Source organism: Pogona vitticeps, chromosome 1, assembly GCF_051106095.1.
Source record: "Pogona vitticeps strain Pit_001003342236 chromosome 1, PviZW2.1, whole genome shotgun sequence".
Lineage (NCBI taxonomy): Eukaryota > Metazoa > Chordata > Lepidosauria > Squamata > Agamidae > Pogona > Pogona vitticeps.
Window position 1 is genome coordinate 82,301,710 of NC_135783.1, and position 20,154 is coordinate 82,321,863.

The 20,154-nt window shown below is 37.9% G+C and overlaps 1 protein-coding gene across 2 annotated transcripts in view; it reads left to right on the plus strand.

The window, feature by feature from the left end:
• HBS1L (HBS1 like translational GTPase) overlaps positions 1-20,154 on the plus strand; it is a 61,113-nt gene that overhangs the window by 8,916 nt on the left and 32,043 nt on the right. For both annotated transcript variants that reach the window (XM_020779686.3, XM_020779677.3), the window contains exon 4: positions 165-353. In XM_020779686.3, coding sequence (XP_020635345.3) covers positions 165-353 — 189 coding nt within the window. The remainder of the gene's footprint in view (positions 1-164; positions 354-20,154) is intronic.

Sequence of the window (20,154 nt, forward strand, 5' to 3'; positions counted from 1 at the left end):
AGTACTCTAGACGGGCAAGGACTGGAAAAAGAGTTTTGCTTGGGAGTTAAGATTGTGGCGGTCTGCTAAAGAGAAATCTGAGCATTTGTCTTCTGATACATATTTGAGGTAATTGTATGAATGAGCTTTTCCTGACTAATTCATTATTGGTTTTGAATTTTTAGCTCAGCTTGAGTCATGCCTTAAGCATATGAGAGAAGTGCTTGGAGAATCTGTGCCAGAAAAGGTGATGGTAGAAGCAGTGTTGAACAGTAAATTTAATGTACAACAAGCTTTGGATTCTGTGCTTGCACAAACCAGCAACCAAAATATGAAGACTAAAGATACTGTGATTGCAGGAAAAGCAGCAAAAGGTATGTTTACATGTGATTATCCCAAAATTTACCTTATGCCTCTTTTCATCAAGCAGATAGATAGATAGATAGATAGATAGATAGATAGATAGATAGATAGATAGATAGATAGATAGATAGATAGATAGATAGATAGATAGATAGATAGATAGATAGATAGATAGAATAGTTTCTAATACTTTTGTCTGCAGTTATATTGATTAGTGAAACGACTATTCAGTATGCTCATAGATCTATACATCTGTAGTTACTTTTATCTTCCCAACATGTCTACGGAGTTGTATAAACATGGTTAGCAACGTAGCAGTTCGAAAGCATGCAAATGCAAGTAGATAAATAGGTACCACCTTGGTGGGAAGGTAACAGTGTTCTGTGTCTAGTCACGCTGGCCATGTGACCATGGAAACTTGTCTTTGGACAAAATGCTGGCTCTATGGTTTGGAAACGGGGATGAGCACCGCGCCCTAGAGTCGGACACGACTGGACTAAATGTCAAGGGGTTAGCATAAAGCAATGTTAACTGTATGTGAATTAAATAACTTAGTGAAATGATAGCTAGGAGTGATTAAATTATAAATTAGCCATTTTCAATATAATTGCAGGAATAAGAGGAATTCAGTGGCACTTTTTAGTGATTTCCTGGTAATTCTGAGCTGATATCTCTTTGGAGTTATTCTTTAGCCTAGGTATTAGACTAATCCCATAAGTGTATTATTGACATCTCTAAAAATAATTAGGATAAAGTTTGTTAAATAAATGCCTTTTCATGTTTTTCCTCCTTGATTTTGCTGTTGCCTTTCCTGACCTTCTACACATTGGAACTGCTTTTGCTGTGGCCTTCCAATTGTCTTTGAATTCTTGGCTTTTGTAAGGTAAGGCTTAATTTGTTCAGAAATATATTCGAGTGTCAATAGGTTGTCTAATTTGGTGGAAGACACTTCAGATTATACTACTGGCTGTTTTAGTCCCAGTGACCAAATATTGAGGTTTGGAACTTCCTGTGACCCTTCAGCTCCAAGTGACAAAATTCTGACCAAACCTAAATATGTCAAAATACTTTCAGTCAAAAATACACCATTAATGTCCTCTTGTAAATACTTGGGAGTGCCTCCTCTACCAGTCAGTGACAATGACATATTATTTCATGACTATGTCAACAAACAGCCATCATTACCACTTGCTGATGACACTAGTAATACAAGTTGGAGATCTGTTAATGAAAGCGGCTCATGCTGTAGTTCAGGGGATGAGGTGCTGAAAGATAATCCAACAGGAAAGGGTTCTTGGAATCAGTCTGAGTGTGAAGAAGTTCAGGACTTGAAGACCTTGAGGCTTAATGAAACAGGAGACTCAGCAGATACTCAAGACGTTGCTTTAATCTTTCTGCAGAAAGAGTCTGATAATGATAGTAAAAGCTGCGTGGATAGTCCTCCTGGTTTAGTAAGTTCTTTGGGGGATATGATGCTCGGTAAGATGAGTAATATGTTCACTGGAAAGATGGAACATTTTGGAAATGTCCATTCTGTCTTCCAAAAGAAGGGCTCTTCCCACGGACACAGCTGCAGCTCTTCAGAGTTTGATAGCTTAAAGGTTTCCTTGCCAGAAAGTCCATCTCTGGCTGATCTCATGCAGGAACACCAAAGCAGTAATTCAGATAAGACGTACCCTTTTCCTGATCACTGTGACCTATCAGTAGCAGGCTCTACAGACATGGAATTGGGATATTCACCATTGTCCCAATTAACCAGCCAACCTCGAATTTCATCTGGAATGGCAGAACTGTCAGGATCTTTATCTTCCCTAACATTCTCTAGGTCTTCTCCAGTAAAAGAGCTTGAGAATCTATCACTTTCAGATTTAATTGCTAAATCCATTGAAGTGGTTAAGCCTGAAACAAGTACTCATTCTGAACTTCATGTAGATAAAATGATGCAGTCTGCAGGTGTGAATTCAAATATTGATCTAAGTGTTCTTATTAGAAAACCAGTATCAGAACATGTAGAGGTAAGAACAGATAACCAACTTCCAGAAACAGAAGCGTCATGCACAGCACAGAGACAGCAAATATTTGTAGCTAAAGGATCCAAGAAAAGCAAAAAGAAAGTGAGGTCGCGTGTTTTGGAAGGCACTGTTCCATGGACAAAGACACTTTCTGCAAGACCTTCAGCCTTCGCTGTAACATTATGTCTTCATTATCCCCCAAAGAGATGTAAGCGCCGAACTGTTAGCCTCCATAAGGCTTTTTTATACAGCAGACAGATGCAAGAAGTGAAAATTAATGAAAATGGACCTTTATTAGCAATAACTCCATTTGATTTCAAATCACCGTCACCTGATGACATTGTGAAAGCAGGCCAAAAGAAAGCCTTCACTAGATAACAGTACAACAAAACAAGAGTAACTGATTATTTTTTTAACATAAACAGTATTTTATACACTATGACTTTGGATTGTAAATTGGAATAGATTTCTTAAATGCAAAGAAAGGTACCAGTTTCTAGTAGTTAATAAAAGTTACAGCATTTTTTTTAAACAGATGCACTGAATTCCTCTACTTTTTATTGTTTTACTTCTTTATTGGTAGAGGAGAATATTAAATAGCCCATCAGCATTGGAGTAATGTCTTTTTGCAGGCAAAAAGTGTTAGTTTTGCTATAAAAACAATATTAATTTATGGATTGAGGATTTATGAAATCTACAGGGGAACAAATTCTTGAATATATACTGCTGTGAATTTTTTTAATTCATCTTTTTAATTATTTTTAACGACTAGTTTGATATACAGCTCTTGTTATTATAGCTACCTTCTAGTTTAAAATGTCTTTTTTCTCTTGATGTGCCCCTTTATAGTCTTGTTAGTACACATTTTTCTTTGCACATTAAGCCTCATGACAAAAAGTTGAATATGTTGGGAACAGGTATTAGTGGTGGTACCATTAATACCTGTTCAAATGGACAGCTTAGGAATAAATTGTAGGAGGACGGTTATCACAAATATTTCTTCCCTTTACAAATATTAATTTACATTAATAAGGGAAGGTTATGTAGTGGATCATTTCCTTCTGTCTCATCATCACACAACCCAGAGTGGTCTCTGATCCCCTGAAATGTCCTTTTGGGGCTGTAGAAAGAGGAGGGGATTGTAAAGATACATACATACATACAAGCCTGTCTTCTGCATATGCAGTTCTGGATATATTATATTAGAATTACATTTCCTGAATATTTTGGTCTCCTGGCCACTTCACATATTAAACAGGAGGTCATGTGTATTTGGTGACTATGTGTGTAGGGCAGGAAAACAGAACCTGTTCTGCATTTCTGTTGTGCCCATACATAGAGCCAGAAGCTTGTGTGTATTTTGTGCACATTTTTAAAAAAATAAGATGTACATACAAAATCTTTTGTATTTACTCTGTAGTCTCAAAAGAACTAAAAAAGATTTGAGGCTAGTACAAATATTGTTTCAGTATTGCCTAGGAAGAATCTTTGTTCTTAATTATGGACAAATGCGGCCAATAACAAAAACATCTAATTCCATGTTCCGTATGCTTTGACTACATTTGGACAATCCTGTCTTGATAAACTAAGTCTTTTGCTGACTTATCCAAGCATCTTTGCTTCTTCATTTGCATAGTGAGGGGGAAACCTCTTCCCCTCCCCCCCTGAAAAATTCCTTTTATTTTTTCCTAAATAAGAAACTTTGGTTATCACAATTTGGTTTCATTATTTGTGCTGCAAATGGAGGAATGAAGTGGTCCCAAGTGTAGGCAAAAGTCTTCCTCTTAATGCTACTTAGTTAGTCAATGTATGGTTTCCTTAATCTCCTTATTACACTGTAGAAGATTCTTTTTTTGAGCACATTGACGCTGGCGTAACTTTACATTGCACTGGCATGAACAGGATAGTAGCCAGTATGTGTTTAGTTGTTCTCTAGTAGATTTCTGGTTCTAGTGCCTGGTCAGTAATACAGTCTTATGAGAATATTTTAGGCATTAGAACTCTTAAACCATTCATTCTTTTTTTTAAAATGTTGCCATTGGGTTATATCCAGTTTTGCCCATTCACCAACAGAAGACACTGTTGGTGAAATAGATTCCCCCAGCCTATCAAATCCGAAATTCTTTGGTCCACGTTTGAGAGAGGGCAGAGGGGAGGAGGTTGAGTGGATGTCTCTGTGAGGTTGGATGGAACCTACTATTTGGATAAGAAAATATGTATTGCTATGTTTTCAATGAACATTTTGCAGCTTCATACTGATTTTAACAGGCAGCTATTATATTTGGTTTTATATATGTGTATCTTTATATATCGAAAGAAAGAGATGTTTTAATACTTTTTTTTTAAAAAAAGAAAAGCTATATCCAAATACAGAATTATTATGTTGTATATTTTGTTTTCTTTTGAAATACATTCCATTGCATTTGGTGCAGGTTGTGGTATTTGTAATTGTACATTGTCACAATTCAGGGGGATTTGATAAATATCAATATTTCTAAGTGCTTACTGTTGTTTTTTAAAATTATGAGAATGGGGTATTTTTACCAATTCCTTTTACTCAGTGAATTTCTTTTCCTGGTAAGATATCTTTTGGCAATTATTGCATGTATTCCTGTTGGATTCTGGCCTCTGTCTTCTTAGATCAGCAAATTCAGATTCTGCACAAAGGATACTGCTTTTTTTCTTCAAACTACTGGGGACTACTGTGGTGACCTGGGATGGACATTCTTTAGGTAGCTTTCAAGAGTAATTATGATTTTATGACTATGAACTGTATCATAGTTTTATTATGGTGAATGGCTCTTCAGATCTTGAAACAGGTATTTAGTAAATGTTAGCATAGTGTAGATATAAATAAAATACTGGTGTGCTGCTGTAATTTTTAAAATAATGTAGGTGTATATTTTTACAATAAAAACTAAATGACCAAAAGAAACTTTCAGTTTTCTTAATCTCATGATTGTTTTAATTGTGCAGATATTTTTGGTGCCTATTCACCTTTGAAAATGTTTCTTATAAACAACTGTGGGCATACGAACTGCTTAATTTACTGTTGTACCTAATGTAGATACCGAAATGTACTGTTTAGAATGCTTCAGATATTTATGACACAATCCATCCTTGAGGCTTTGTTGCTTCCTCAGGTTCGAATTTACCTAGAGAGGGGGAAGGAGCTGAACATGTAACCCACATGTCTTCAACTGCAGGATTCATTGGCTGTAGTTGGGAAAACCACTAATGAAGGATGGTGGGAAGTGGAGTGTAGCAGTATCTGAAGGACTGTGTATTTCGCATGCTTGACTTAAAAATTCAGTGAATCTCTTTCCCCCCATCTACAGTGGTGCCTCGCAAGACAATTTTAATTTGTTCCGCGAAAATCGTCGTCTTGTGAAAAAATCGTCTTGCAATGTTCCCTATTATTTCTCAAAAAAAAAATCTTGTGAAGCATCGGTCTAAAATAAAGTCTTGCGAAGCACGGTCATAGAAAAAAACATCTTGTGAGGCACCATAGTGATCGCAAAAACCAATCGTCTTGCAGGTTTTTTGTCCCACGAGGCAATCGTCTAGCGAGGCACCACTGTAGTTGACTCTTGAACATATATATTTTCACTGCAGCATACTAATCATTAGTTTACAGTCGAAGTTTCTTCTCTCTCTCTCTCTCTCCCTTCTCTAGATATGTCTGAATTTGGCCCAACTCTTGTGCCTGCAGTTAATTTCAGCTGATTGGTAAATGATAAGCTGTGACAGGGTTCAAGTAGAACACAGGCTGGCACACGTGCTGTATTTTCTAGACTCCTAAAGTGGAGTTTAGGGAAAATTGTATCCTTACAGAGATGATGAATGTATCATGCCTTAACATTTTATTGATAGCTTACTTATCAGAAGCCATCCCGTTCGCTGCACAATGGTGGAGGGCGGGGTTTCACTTAACTAGGGCTTATTTTGGGAGTAGGGCTTATATTACAAACAAACTGAAAAATCATACTAGGGCTTATTTTTAGGTTAGGTCTTATTTTCGAGGAAACACGGTAAATAGTGTGTACAGTGGTGCCTCGCAGAACGAGCACCCTGTAGGGCGATGAATACGCTCTACGGTGACGCTTTTGTGATCGCTGATGCGATTGCAGAGCGATGCCCCCAATGGCCGAAAATCGCAGAGCGAAGGTTGGTAAGCGGTTCGCTTACCGACCTTCGCTTTGCGACCCGCCAATCAGCTGTTCCGCGGCTTCAAAATGGCCGCCGGAACAGCCGAAATGGCCGGGCGCAGCGTTTTCGCGCCCTTGGTAAGCAAGGGGAGGGCGCGAAAACGCTGCCGGAACAGCCGAAATGGCTGCGCACAGCGTTTTCGCGCCCTCCCCTCACTTACCAAGGGCACGAAAACGCTGCGGCCGGCCATTTTGGCTGTTCCGGCGGCCATTTTTGACCCGCCGGACAGCTGATCGCAGCCATTTTTGCGCCCTCGTTCAGCAAGGGGAGGGCGCGAAAATGGCTGCTGGCCATAGGGAAGCATCGCTGAACGGTGAGTATTCGGCCCAATTGGAATGCATTAAACACTGTTTAATGCGTTCCAATTGGTTTTTTCTTACCACTCAGCGATGTTTCACACAGCGAGGGTTAATCCGGGACGGATTAACCTTGCTGTGCGAGGCACCACTGTATTTTGGAACTTTGAAAAATCAAACTTTTGAACTACAGTTGGTTGCCTACTTTCAGTGTACTATGTATGCTACTCAAGATATTGTAAAGTCTTCATACAGGTTCTTTTGTCTACTTGAAATTAAGTATGTTAAAGTAAAACTGACTTGCCATAGATTTTTCATTATATAGTCATAATAAAATTGAGGGGTAGTCACCAATGCATGCTGTGTATTTGTGTCTTGTTCTAGGGACATGAATTTCTGCCTAATGGGAATTTTATTAATAAACAGAATTGTTTATCTTTAGTCTTAAAAAGTAAAAAATACTTCATCAACTCCCAGGTTTTGTGGATGAACGATTGTGTAGTTTTCCATTTTTATTTCTACAGTACAGTTCTGATTCAGAAATGTCCCTGTTGTAGTTGGTTTGAAATGGGCAGAAGCCTCTTGTGGTGTCAGAAACCCCTGTGTGGCTTATCTTAGAGATCTGATAGTGGAATGGACTGCTGGCACAGCAGGTATGCTAGCCAAGATCAGCTAGAAGAGGAGCTGAAAATGGCAGAGAAGGTACTGGGTGAATGAGGAGCTGAGCTGTGTCAGATCCTTACCTCCTGCAACTCAGACACACAGCCATTATACCAGCACACGGTTGGATGAAAGTGAATGTGGTCTTAAATGATTTCCAGCATCTCCAGTCTGGAAGAAGTTTAGATTCAGTACACCTTCATTTGGCCTAGTCTGTCAGGTCATCTGGCCTTTGAGAATCATTTCTAGTTAGAATTGCTCACCCAGTTATTTGAGAGCAGTTAAAACAGTATAAAGTGATAAGATAGATTACCCATATATTGTTTTCTTATATTAATATTATATACAGTGGTGCCTCGCTTAACGAGCGCACCGTTTAACAACGAATCCACATAGTGATGTCACTTTTGCGATCACATTGCGACGTTTAGATAGGCAAAAACTCGCATTGCAATGATCGTTAAGAGTTTCGCTTACCGATCTTCGCATTGCGATGTTTACAGAACAGCTGATCGGCGGTTCCAAAATGTCCGCCCCGTGCCCAAAATGGCCACCGCAAGTGTTTTCGCGCCCTGCCCTCGCTGAGGGCGCGAAATGGCGGCGCTATGGAGGAACTTCGCTGAACTGTGAGTTTGGGCCCCATAGGAACGCATTAAACTAAGTTTAATGCATCCCTATGGGGTTTTTCAATCTGTTTAGCGATGTTTTTGCATAGCGATGATTAATCCGGAACGGATTAATGTCGCTATGCAGGGCACTACTTTACAATTAATCAATCTTTATTTTGCGGTCTCTGACCCATTAAAATACATACATGTAATATTTAAATAAATGGAAGTGATTAAAACATTTCAAAACAGCTAAAACAGTATAAATTGGTAAAATAGATTACCCATACAATGGCTTTTTGTTTTTGTTTTTTTAATGATGGGGTTAGGTAGAGGTCAAGATTGTTTTTCGTATTCTTTGGGTAGAGAGGAGGAATTTGGCCACTGATTCAGTGGTTATCTTGTTTGTGTCACTTAATAAATATTTTATATGCCAAATCAGAGTCCTACCTGGGAAGAAATTCAATATTTATTTTATTTTATTTATTTATTGGATTTTTACCCCGCCCCTCTAGACAATGTCTACAATATGGACTTAAGGAATTTGATACGCTCGTTTCTGTAAAAAATGCACTAAAAATGACGTGCTTCATAGTTTCAATTTCTCTACCCTTACAAGGGCACAATCTTTTTTCATAAGGGGTGCCAGAATATTTTATTTATTTTATTGAATTTGTACCCCACCCATCTAGACCAAAGATCTACTCTGGGCCGCATTGCAAGTTCAAAAACTGTTAAAAACCAATAAACATAACAAATATAAAGATAATGAATTCAAAAGCACAAAATTATATTTAAAAAGTAAGTAAAAACCAGTATCAATCATTAAATTCTTTTTCATGATATTTTCTTTCTCCAGAAACTGTCTTAACAAGAGGAGTCTCTCCCAAATTCCAGAACTGTTTGCTAAGGGTCTTAGAATACTGTTAATACAAAATCACAAATCAGTTATATATTGTTTCTTTAAAGTTTTCTATTAAATCTAAACGTATATTTCAATACAAAGAATACTTCTTATTAGATATAAACACATCACACGGTTTTGGGGACAGAGAGACAAGGCAGAGTGATCAAGCTGAGTACTCTGAAAATACTTGGGTACTTGTAGGGTACTGCTCTCTAGATATTTTATATGGAGCAATGCTTCTTTCTTAGTAGGAATGCTCTTACTACTTGCTGCCATATATTGTATGGTCTACTTGTACTTTTGGTCTGTTTACAAATGCTTATTTATTTATTTATTTATTTATTCACATGATGACATACTCAAAGCAACAATAAAATAGAATATTACATCCACACAATATAAGTGATCACACAGTCTGAACCAATGCAAATGGATCTTCTGGTAAAAAAAAGTAGAAACCCCAGCAGTAGAGACAAACTACAGATGAAGGGGAACTCTGAGCTGACATGGATTTCTTTGTTTCCTAACTGCTGGTCTACAAAACCCTGCACATTTTACAATGGATTTTAAAAAGAGTCCCATGCACATAAATGAGATTTTTACCTCTAAGCTTAATTGTCACATTAAGAACAGTTCTGAGGGATATCATCAGCTAGAATTTTAACAAAACCTCCAGAGGTTAAGTTTTTCTAAGATTGCGCATTGGAGACAGTTAAATCGGGCTCTTGAGAATACATGCCTATATTTTGGGGTAATCAAGTTCTCTAAATACCTAGCACTTTGAGAGAAATTATAGTTTAGGCCAAGGTGCAAGATGGAGTATGTTTTGCGAGCCATTGAAATAGAATACTGGAAGTCAATATCCCTGATCTGCTTTTCCAAGACAGAGTTGGCTGCCTTAGATTCCTGGGCATAAAGAAAGTCCAAAGAGAGCCCTAATAGATGCAGTTTGGCTGGAAAACCTTTAAGCATGAGCTATTACGGACATCTTTCTGTAGAAGGTTAAGATATCCCATAGAGGGATCAGCATGTATTACCTTGTTCCAATATCTAAAAGCAAAGAGCCAAGCTCTGCATTCTAGTGATGTTAGTCCAGTCTCTAATCATAAGGTGGCAGCAGGGACGCATCTTGGCATTCCCAAAATGTATCTTAGAAAAATTTCACACTATACAGTGGTGCCTCGCTTAATGGGCGCTCCGTTTAGCGACAAAACCGCATAGCGATGAAGATTTTGCGATCGCAAAAGCGATCACATTGCGATGTTTTAAATGAGGTTTTTTCACTTTGTGATGATTGGTCCCTGTTTCGCTTACCGATCATCGCAAAACGAAGATTTTTTAACAGCTGATCGGCGGTTCCAAAATGGCCACCAGGTTAAAAAAATGGCCACCCGCTGTGTTTTTGCACGGATTCCTCGCATAAGAGGCAGCAAAAATGGCCGCCGTATGCAGGATCTCTGCTTTAAGGTCGTTTTTTTTGCCCATAGGAATGCATTAAACAGGTTTTAATGCGTTTCTATGGGCTTTTTTAAATCGCATAGCAACGAAATCGCTTAGCAGCGATTTTTGCTGCACGGATTAACGTCGCTATGCGAGGCACCACTGTACTTGTGTGAAATCCTAGGATCCATGTTCGTATACCATATAACAGTTGGGACAAAATCTTGAGTTTAAAAACTTGGATAACCGCTGGTAAAGAAAAAATGCAAGATAGCTTTCTGGATGTTCTGGGCTACTTGGATTATGGACCGTCTATGGGCAGCCCAGGAGAGTTTATGGTGGAATGTAATACCTAGATACTTTAGCTATTTTACTTGCTCAATGCAAGAACCATTAATTGTCTAATTTCTAGGTGTTACAGATTAAGTGAAAACCATAATTTTGGTTTTGACAAAGTTTATAACCAATTGGTTGTTCTTACAATAGTCCATAAATGTACGGATCAGCTGTTTAAGTCCAATTTTTGATAGGGAATTTCAAATATTGAAATATTCTTCCTGTCCAAAAAAAAGAGGACTGCCACTTCCACACCCAGCCAGTATGGCAACTTTTTGTAGGTCAAAAAATTAACTTTACCAAGGCCTTGTCCTAAGCTGTTGTGCCTGTATGCATGTGTTATAGCCCACATCATGAGCATAATGCATGGTGATGTGTAGGAGGAGGATTTCTATGACATTTCACATTTTCTCTGCAACCTACATTTGTATCCATAAACAAGTTCAAACATATTTATGAATAATCTGGCCTTTCTCACTAGATTACTCATAAACATGTTCAAACCTACCTGTAAACTCAAACATAGGTTGCATAAAAAATATGACATGTCATAGAAATCCTCCCCCTAGTGATGTGTTTTTGGCCATGATTTCAGGCACGTTGCTTGCTGTTTACAGGTGTATATGTACTGTATTAACATGGCTTGCTGCAGGGGAAAAACCTCAATGTGAGCAGTTGTTTTTGAGCAAGCTTCCACACAGTTGTACTAGAGTGCGGTCAAAGAAAGGCTTTCTCCCCTTTGTGTTAAAACATAGATGATTGTAAACTGGGTTGAGAATTACACTTAAAACCAGGAGTGATTCTAGGAGTACATCCCCTAGGAGTACATCCCCATATGGCTAGTGATTTTCCGTGTAATTTGTTTATGATCTGAACTGCTGTCTTACAAATTTCCTGTCTTGGTTTGTGTTGTTAATACAGCCATTGATATTTCTGTATCCTAAATACATCTGTGGGAGGTTCTACTTATTCCAGTTTTGAAGTTGGATTGTGCTAAAATCATTGCAGGGGTTTCCCTGGAATAGAATTCCTGAAACAAGTACTACATCCCCCTTCTGTCGTATTTAAAATGACAGAATGGATGGGCACCATCATGCATGGATTTACTCCACCTGTCTAGCAGCTCTTGATGGGATAGCTGTAGGACATTTTGTGTACAGTGGTGCCTTAATTTACGAACGCCCTTCCTACGAAAATTTCAAGTTACGAAAAGTCCGGCTGCAAAATTTTGCTTCGACTTGTGGCTGGAACTTCGACGTAAGAACAGAAAAAGGCAGGGGAAAAGGGCAGGAAATTCAAACCGCTGGTGGCGAAGAGGCTACTTCTTTGTAGTTCTTTTGCCCCAACAGTGAGAGCAGAGGGTCAGGAAACTTTTTTACTCCTTCGGGGCAGGAGGAGGAAGGAGAGGCAGGGGCAGCTCCGGATTACATTGGGGTGCAGGAAGCCGGTGTGCTCCCTGCCCATCCCTGGTGTGGGTCTACTCACGAGTAAGTGAGGCCAAATGTGTGGGTCTACTCACAAGTAAGGCCCGCAGAAGGTGCAGGTCTACTCATGAGTAAGGGTGGCCAAAGGCACTGGGCTGAGGCGTGCGGATGGGAGGGGCTCCTCCATGGATGGAGCATGCAGTGGTGCAGGAGGACACCCCCCCCACCGAGGACTGAGTGCCATCGGAGGAGGCTTCAGTCTGCCTGTTAAGGTGCTGCTTTTTCCTTTTTAGAAACTTCTGGGTGGGTTTTGCAGGATGGGTTTTGGCTGAGGGGGGGGGTTATTTCTGTGCTGTGTTGTTTTTTGCAGCCCCAGTGTGAGGATTGCTCGATATTTTTTTTTGTTTTTTGCAACCTTCGGGGCTTGCTCTATTTTTGATTGTTTTCTTTAAAAGCCCCAGCGCCTTCCGGTGGGGCTTTCTGTGTGCTTTAATTTTAATTTTAATTTTTTGAAATGCTGGAACAGATTAATCCTGTTCCCATGGTGCTTTGACTTACGAAAATTTCAAGTTATGGCCACTGTTCCAATACGGATTAATTTCGTAAATCAAGGCACCACTGTATAACATTGGTATACTATTATGTGATATTGGGTATAGTTAGCTGCGAATCTTATTTTTTGAAGGAAAAAGGGTACATGTTTTCTTTTTCCCACACTTTTGGCCCCAAAAGGTATTTATGGTATATAGTAACTGCCAAATTCTTAGATTTCAAAGACATGTCTGACTTCTAGCAGCTGGGGCTTCTATGCATTGTGTAGTTCCTGGCCTCTTTGCCTGACTAGGATATGTCAGAATAAATTATGTAAACTAATAAATAGGGTGGATAAATTGTGTAAAATAAAACAAAACATAACTTTCACTATGAATAATCAATACAGGATGGTGAATTCAGTTTCTGGTATAGAATTTGAGTTGCCAGGGTAGGGATTATTCTTGTTAGGAGCATATACAGTAGCTATAGTTAGTAGTAGATGTTGTACATTTTTAGTATTTTGTGAGAATTGCTTTATGTTAAGTATCTGATCATTTAGTGTGTTCTTTATTTAGGATAGTATTATAATAAGAAAATGATACTTATTTTCAAAGGCTATAACTTGTAATATGGTTAAGAGAATGCCATCAACTTATGTTGGAGCATTAATACTGTAGAATAGAGTGCAGTTGTCAGTACCTCTGTATAAAAGTCTCTCTTGGGGAACATTTGGCAAGAGTCACTGAATCTGCCTGATACAGTTGTGTGTGGGCTTTAAAAAGGAAGTGGCTTATGTCAACAGTGAGAAAAATGTTAAATATTTTGAGATTCATTTTATGTACACCTACACTGGAAAAAATGACACTCCCAGGACTATTTCCCTATGATGTTTTGTATTACAGTCTGAAACAAGCACAACATGTTTTGCAAGAATACGACTTTAAAAATGTAGGACAGATTTCTTTGATGTGCCTATCAACAGAAGATTGAAAATATGCTACTGGGTACAGTTGAAAGATGAAATTTTGTTTCGTGTCCTCTTCTGCAATCAGTTTTAATGTTAAAAGAAATTCAGAGCTGAGTAAAAAAGCTACATATAGATATTTTAACATGAGGGCTAAGTTTAAGATGAGAGGATATTTATGTTACTTGTTTGCATTTTGGCTTGGCATCAAAGAATAGACAACAATATTTGAAAATCCAAAGGTGGATGAATAAGCTACATAGTTTTAAAAAGATGATGCCCTATCGTTCCTTCAGAAATCAGAGGAAGTGCATTATTTGTCTTCCATTGTGCCTGCTAGTGCATATGGGACTGTTGGGTTAGGTAAGGCTTAGGTGGTGACCTCCACAAAGTTAGGCTGAGACCTTCATAACTGACACAGCCTTACCCAATTTTCCAAACAATGTAATAGGATTTGGCATCTGTGGTTGTATGACTGGTATGTAGTCTCAAAGCCTTATTAAATAAGTAATCTCCACTTGGTACCCAGAGTGGTCATTCTCAGGGTGGGGGCATATGGCCTCCTGGGGGGCCTTGGCACATTTGAAGCGGGAGAAAGACTAGAAGCAATTATTCACATACCACCTTATAAGGTTTGTTGTGCAACTTATACAATCCTGAGTCATCCTATAGTTCTTTCATAGTGTTTTTATGTCCCTGGCCAAAAAAGGAAAAGAAAAAAAAAAGAATGGCTGGTGTAGAGGATAAAGCCACAGACTAGGATTTCAGAAATCTTGGTTCCAATTCCGGCTCAGCTGTGGATGCTCATGGGAGGATGTGGGTGCGTGGAACAGGCAAAACCACGCCTCCAATATCTCATTTATCTGGAAAGCCTCACTAAGTTGGTTCCAATGTGACAGCATATAATACATGCAAACTGCACTCATTGGCTATTTTTAATGGAAAGATCTGTTAGATGTATCGTTCCATTAGATGCTACCATTTTCTCTCTAAAGGTTAGTTATACCAATATCTTTGCATGTTTCATTAGCAGCCGATAGATTCCACTGACTTTTGTGGTTTACTCCCAAAGAACTGTGCAAAGGATTTCAGTTTTTCATGCAGATTCCTGAAGTTTATTACAGCACTTAAGAAAATACAGAGAAATTTGCCTATATTCATTGGCTTATCCTGATGAACTTTATTGTAGAACCACTGGATTACTCAGTGATTTAGGTATCTGGCTGGGGAGCCAGAAGCTGGAAGTTAAGTTCTTCACTATGTCTCCTTGACAGGGGCTGGATTCAATAATCCATAGGGTCCCTACCAGTTCTGCAGTTCTAAGATCATCATCATCATCATCATCATCATCATCATCATCATCATCATCATCATCATCATCATCATTATTATTATTATTAGTCATCAATAGTCTTATGTAAATTCTGTGACATAGCTTAAATATATGTTGTACTGCTATTTCCACTTTTTTTCAAGTATCTTGGTAGCTTGTGTATAACATACATGTGTCATAATTCTGCAATGTACAGCTTTCATTCAGTATATACCCTGTTTCCCCTAAAATAAGATCTAACCTGAAAAAAACCCTAGTATGATTTTTCAGGATGCTCATAATATAAGCCCCACCCCAAAAATAAGCCCCAGTTAAGTGAAACCCCACCCTCCACTACTGTGCAGCAACCAGAATAAGATGACATGACTGTATTTGAATAAACATACATTGTTATATATGGGGAAAAAACATCCCCTGACAATAACCCCAACGCATATTTGGAGCAAAAATTAATATAAGACCCTGTCTCATTTTTGGGAAAACAGGGTATTAAATTGCTATTAATATCACCATCAAGCAGTGATAGGCACATTGTGTTTTAACCCACCTACTGCGTTGATACAGTGTACAGTACTATTTTTTAAATAAATTAGATTCAAAGCAGCTTTAGCAGTTTCACACTTTGTTTTCAATTGTTTCTTTCTGTAAATGTGTTACTTTTAACGCATTTAGATAACAAAGGACGTGAAAGCATGTATTCACTATTTTCAATGTGTTTTTTTTTTTAGATTGGCACTGCTGTTATTGACATATTTTTGCATGCAAATCCAAGTTAAAGCAGTGTGCCTGAACTATAGAATAATAAAGTGTGGTTGGCACTTTATCTCTACAGTATAGCAGAAAATAAAATTACAAAGCAATACTGTGATCATAGAGATCTTGTATCAGAGGTACTATTACTTCTTAATCCAATCAGGTCCACTACAGCTGGAACAATTTATTATTATTTATTAATACAGTTTTCCTCCCCTTTTTATGCTGCTTCCTGATATTAACTACATCAGCTGCAGGACTGATGTAGTCAAAGGTTTCTCATAGAGATTATGAAGAATGAGGGAATTTATAATCACTGACAGCCTTCTAAACACTCTATTTTTCCACCCATGCTGTTGGTACATCTCATGGTATGTTGACACGTAGCACTTTATCTTGCCATATTGTTGGGTTATGGCAGTGTAAATAGCATCTTACTATCACATCTCCTGCAGCACACTGCAGTACTTGCATCCCATCCATTGGGCTCTGGGATGGTTTCGGCATTACATCTTTAGTGTGGATCTTTCTCCAAATAAAATACTACTCTTTATACACGGAATAAGAAACCTGCTGTGATGTGTGCATCTGGCTTTCTTGAAAATCAAGTAGAACTTTAAAATAGGATTGTTTAGGCAAATTTTGATTGAAACATAACCCTGAATAGCATTCTCTGTATTTCATCCTGTATACTGCATGTCCTTGTAATCTTAATTGTCTTCCTTCTTATCCAACTCTGCTTATCTATGTGTTTTGGCTGTATTGTAAACCACTGCTCTTCAGTTAGCTGTTTTGAAGAGCCACAATTATTACTTTGATCTGAGATGGATAATGCCAGTGGTACTATCATAATTTTCTTTTTGATTTGTTTGTTTCTTTTAAAGTTCAGGCTGAGGGACATTAAAAAAAGAAAGGAAATAACTTTAATTGTTGTGTAAAATAGTGCTGCTCAAAAAGATGCTCCACAGACTGATGCTAGACTATGAATCATCCACCAGTCACCAGACTACAGCAAACTGCTAGAAAAAAGAAATGTTTCAAAAGCCTAACCCTGATATGTCGTAATGTCACAGTTTATATGTTCCAGTGCTTTAAGAGTTGTCATGTTGTGTGGGATGAAGAAAGTATCATGTACAGGCAACAAGTAGCTGGAAACTCCAGGTGCATGTATGACCAACAAATCACAGAAGCAGGAGGGTTTTTCTTTTTATATGTATACATGCAGATGTTTTTCCATTTGAGAATAGTGGGTAATTTGTGTTATACACAGTATGCAAAGTACGGTATTTCTTATTCACTTGCAAGTTTAAAATTGGCCTGACAGTCAATGTGGATGTTGTATATTCTTTCTTCTTAGAATTCTGTTATGATGCAGATAGTGGTTTCCAGCCTTGGGTAACTCAGGTGTTCTTTGGACTTCAACTCCCAGGAACGCTGGCCAGCACAGCTGGTAATGAAGGCTTTTGGGAATTGTAGTCCAAGAACATCTGGGTTAGCCAAGGTTAGGAATCATTGATGTAGATAAAATGGAAATAAGAACTTTGATGTTAATACAACATTATTAAAGTGCATAAATGTTATCTCAAATGTACATGTACAATTTTTCAATTCATTTTTAAAATACCCCTCAAGTGGGCAAGCCTACAGTGGTCCCTGGAACACTGGAAAAAATGTGCCTGTCCACCATATAGAGACACAAATGTAGTTGACAATGGCCTAAATCTAGTTGCTAGTCCCAGTTGGAGGGGGTTAATCAAATCAGCTGTAGAATGGTAATTCAGCATTTAGATAAATTCCATTGATTCAATGAACCTGTTGTAATTGGGGCAAGAAAATAGATTTAGATCAATATGTATGGGATTTTCTTACTTAGCATGAGGTTAAGTTGCACCTCCAAAAATGCACCTTTTAATATAACTGTTTGCAACTATTAAAAATAAAATTTTATATATGATCATACTGAAAAGGCAAGGAAAAAAATTAATACTTTTTATTGGTAGAAATAGTGAAATTGATTTTGCATTGTAGATTGTAATTCTACCATGGTCCTAGATATGAAGAGACAGATTGCACGTTCCTGCTCTAAGTGAGTGATTCTTAGCTTTGGGTTGAATTTAATGTTAGATGGAGCGACCATGGAGACAATGTATGACCAAACTTGAAGTCGGCCCTGAATCTCAAAAAGTTGTTATATGACAACTTTATCATCCCAAAACAGCATAGCCAATGGTGAGGGATTTTGGAAATTGTAGTTCAGGTATTTTGGGACCAAGGTAAGGAGATACTGCCATAGGCCATTTTGCATGTTAACTTGCATTTGCCACTGTAAACATATACTGATTTAAACCATCTTCCATTCCAAGTATGCTTTGTCACATTATGTTTATAGAACAGTGGCCCCTAAACTTGAGCCCCCAGATGGTCTTGGACTGCAAAAAAGCCTTCATCATCAGTTGTGCTAGCAAGGGCTTCTGGGAGTTGCAGTCCAAGAACATCTGTGGACCCAAGATTGGAAACTACTGTTATAGAAAAAGTAAATCAGATAGCTGTAATAAATCTCAACACATAGTAAAAATTAATGATGGATACCTGTGCATGTGACTTAATACTCAGTAATATTTTGTGATGTGAACTTACATTGAATATTTAAATAAAAAAAATGAGCTTGTTCAGGAGTTTGCAGTACATTCATGAACTTGGTTAAAGAAAACCAGATGTCACTGCTTAGAAATGTAGGAAGAGGACCACATGGTCTATTATCCAGCAAAAGGTTCAAAAGAGGTGATACCTGTATTAGACCACTGACATTAAACATTCAGTGTGACCTTTTGTGATATGGGCGGAAGGAGGGATACTGTAAGCCACCCTGAGTAGATGCTGTCTAGGGGGGCGGGGTAGAAATCAAATAAATAAATAAATAAATAAATAAGTTCAGAGACTGCCACCTCTCCTAATAACTGAGTGGAAAATTCCAAACACATGATACCAGGGAGATACATTTAATACACTCTCAAGCCTTGACCTCATCTTTAGAAGTATGCCTAGGAGGCTTTACTGTCATGAAATTTGGGGGCATTCATTTATAATTTTGCTACACTCCTGAAGATTTTGATGCATGACTGCACAAGTGTTTCTTTTTTTTTTAATCATGAAAAATTGTGCTGAATGTTTGACTTTAGTGATCAAATAAAGGTATCGCTACTGGATAGCTCGGTGGTTTAGATATCTGGCTGCAAATTCCCCACCATGCCTCCAGATTTCCCACCATGCCTCCTGTGAGTAGAGCCAGTCTATGTGACCTTCTGAGTATTCTCTACCTAGAAAACCATGAAAAGAGTTGCCATGAGTCAGAATTGATTGGATGACACATGGTTATAATATATCTCCTGAGCTTTCAGTGATTAGAAATGTATAAACAAAGAAACCCACTTAGTTCAAGTTATCTCAGTTTATTTGTATATGTTTAGAACTTCAGGTCCTTGTCCATTTGAAGTATCCTGCTAGTTAAAACACTGGCTAGGATCCAACTGGGCACTGGTGATGTTTAAAGCCCTATGACATTATAGAAATGTGGGAGATTCTGTTGGAACAAGCATAGTCCTTATACAAGCAAAGATCCCTTTGTAAGTAGCTGGATTTGGACACCTCCTTGTGCAGGTGATGAAGAAGTCAAACTACTTATGCTTGGACTTAAATAGGATCATTGTTTCTTCTACAAAAGGTACAGGCTGTTAACAATGAGTACTGATGTATGAAGTTCACATTTGATACGTATGACAGAGCTTTTGGAATTGAGTATCACAAAGAGCTTTTTTTAACACAAAATAGTTTGGATTTTCTTTCTGGATAATGAGAAGAAGGACTATTAGATGTGGGAAATATTCAATATTTACCAAACTAGAGGTGTTCTCTTTCTCATTCAGATATTATTTAGGCTATATTATTTATAGACATATGTTTATATACAGTTTGAAGTTTTCTAACAATTGCTTTAGTTTTCCATGCTTTCCCCATTCTTAAGCCAATGCTAGAATACTATGAACAAGACTGTATGAAATAATTAGTTTGCTATTTAAGACTGTAGTAGCTGCTAGCTGTGTACTGTCTATTCCTGCATATTCAAAAGGTGTGTGTATTCTCAGCAAATTTTATTTTCAACAGCTTTCTGTGAAATCTTCAAGTACATTTACATTTACAGGATAATGAAGTTTAATTTCCTGTAATTTCCTGTGAGCATTGTGTGTGTGTGTGTGTTTTAAACAGCATTCAGCATGATAGCATCACAGAAAGTTGAATTTCATTTACTGATTGCATTTAAAGTCACCATGAGGTACAT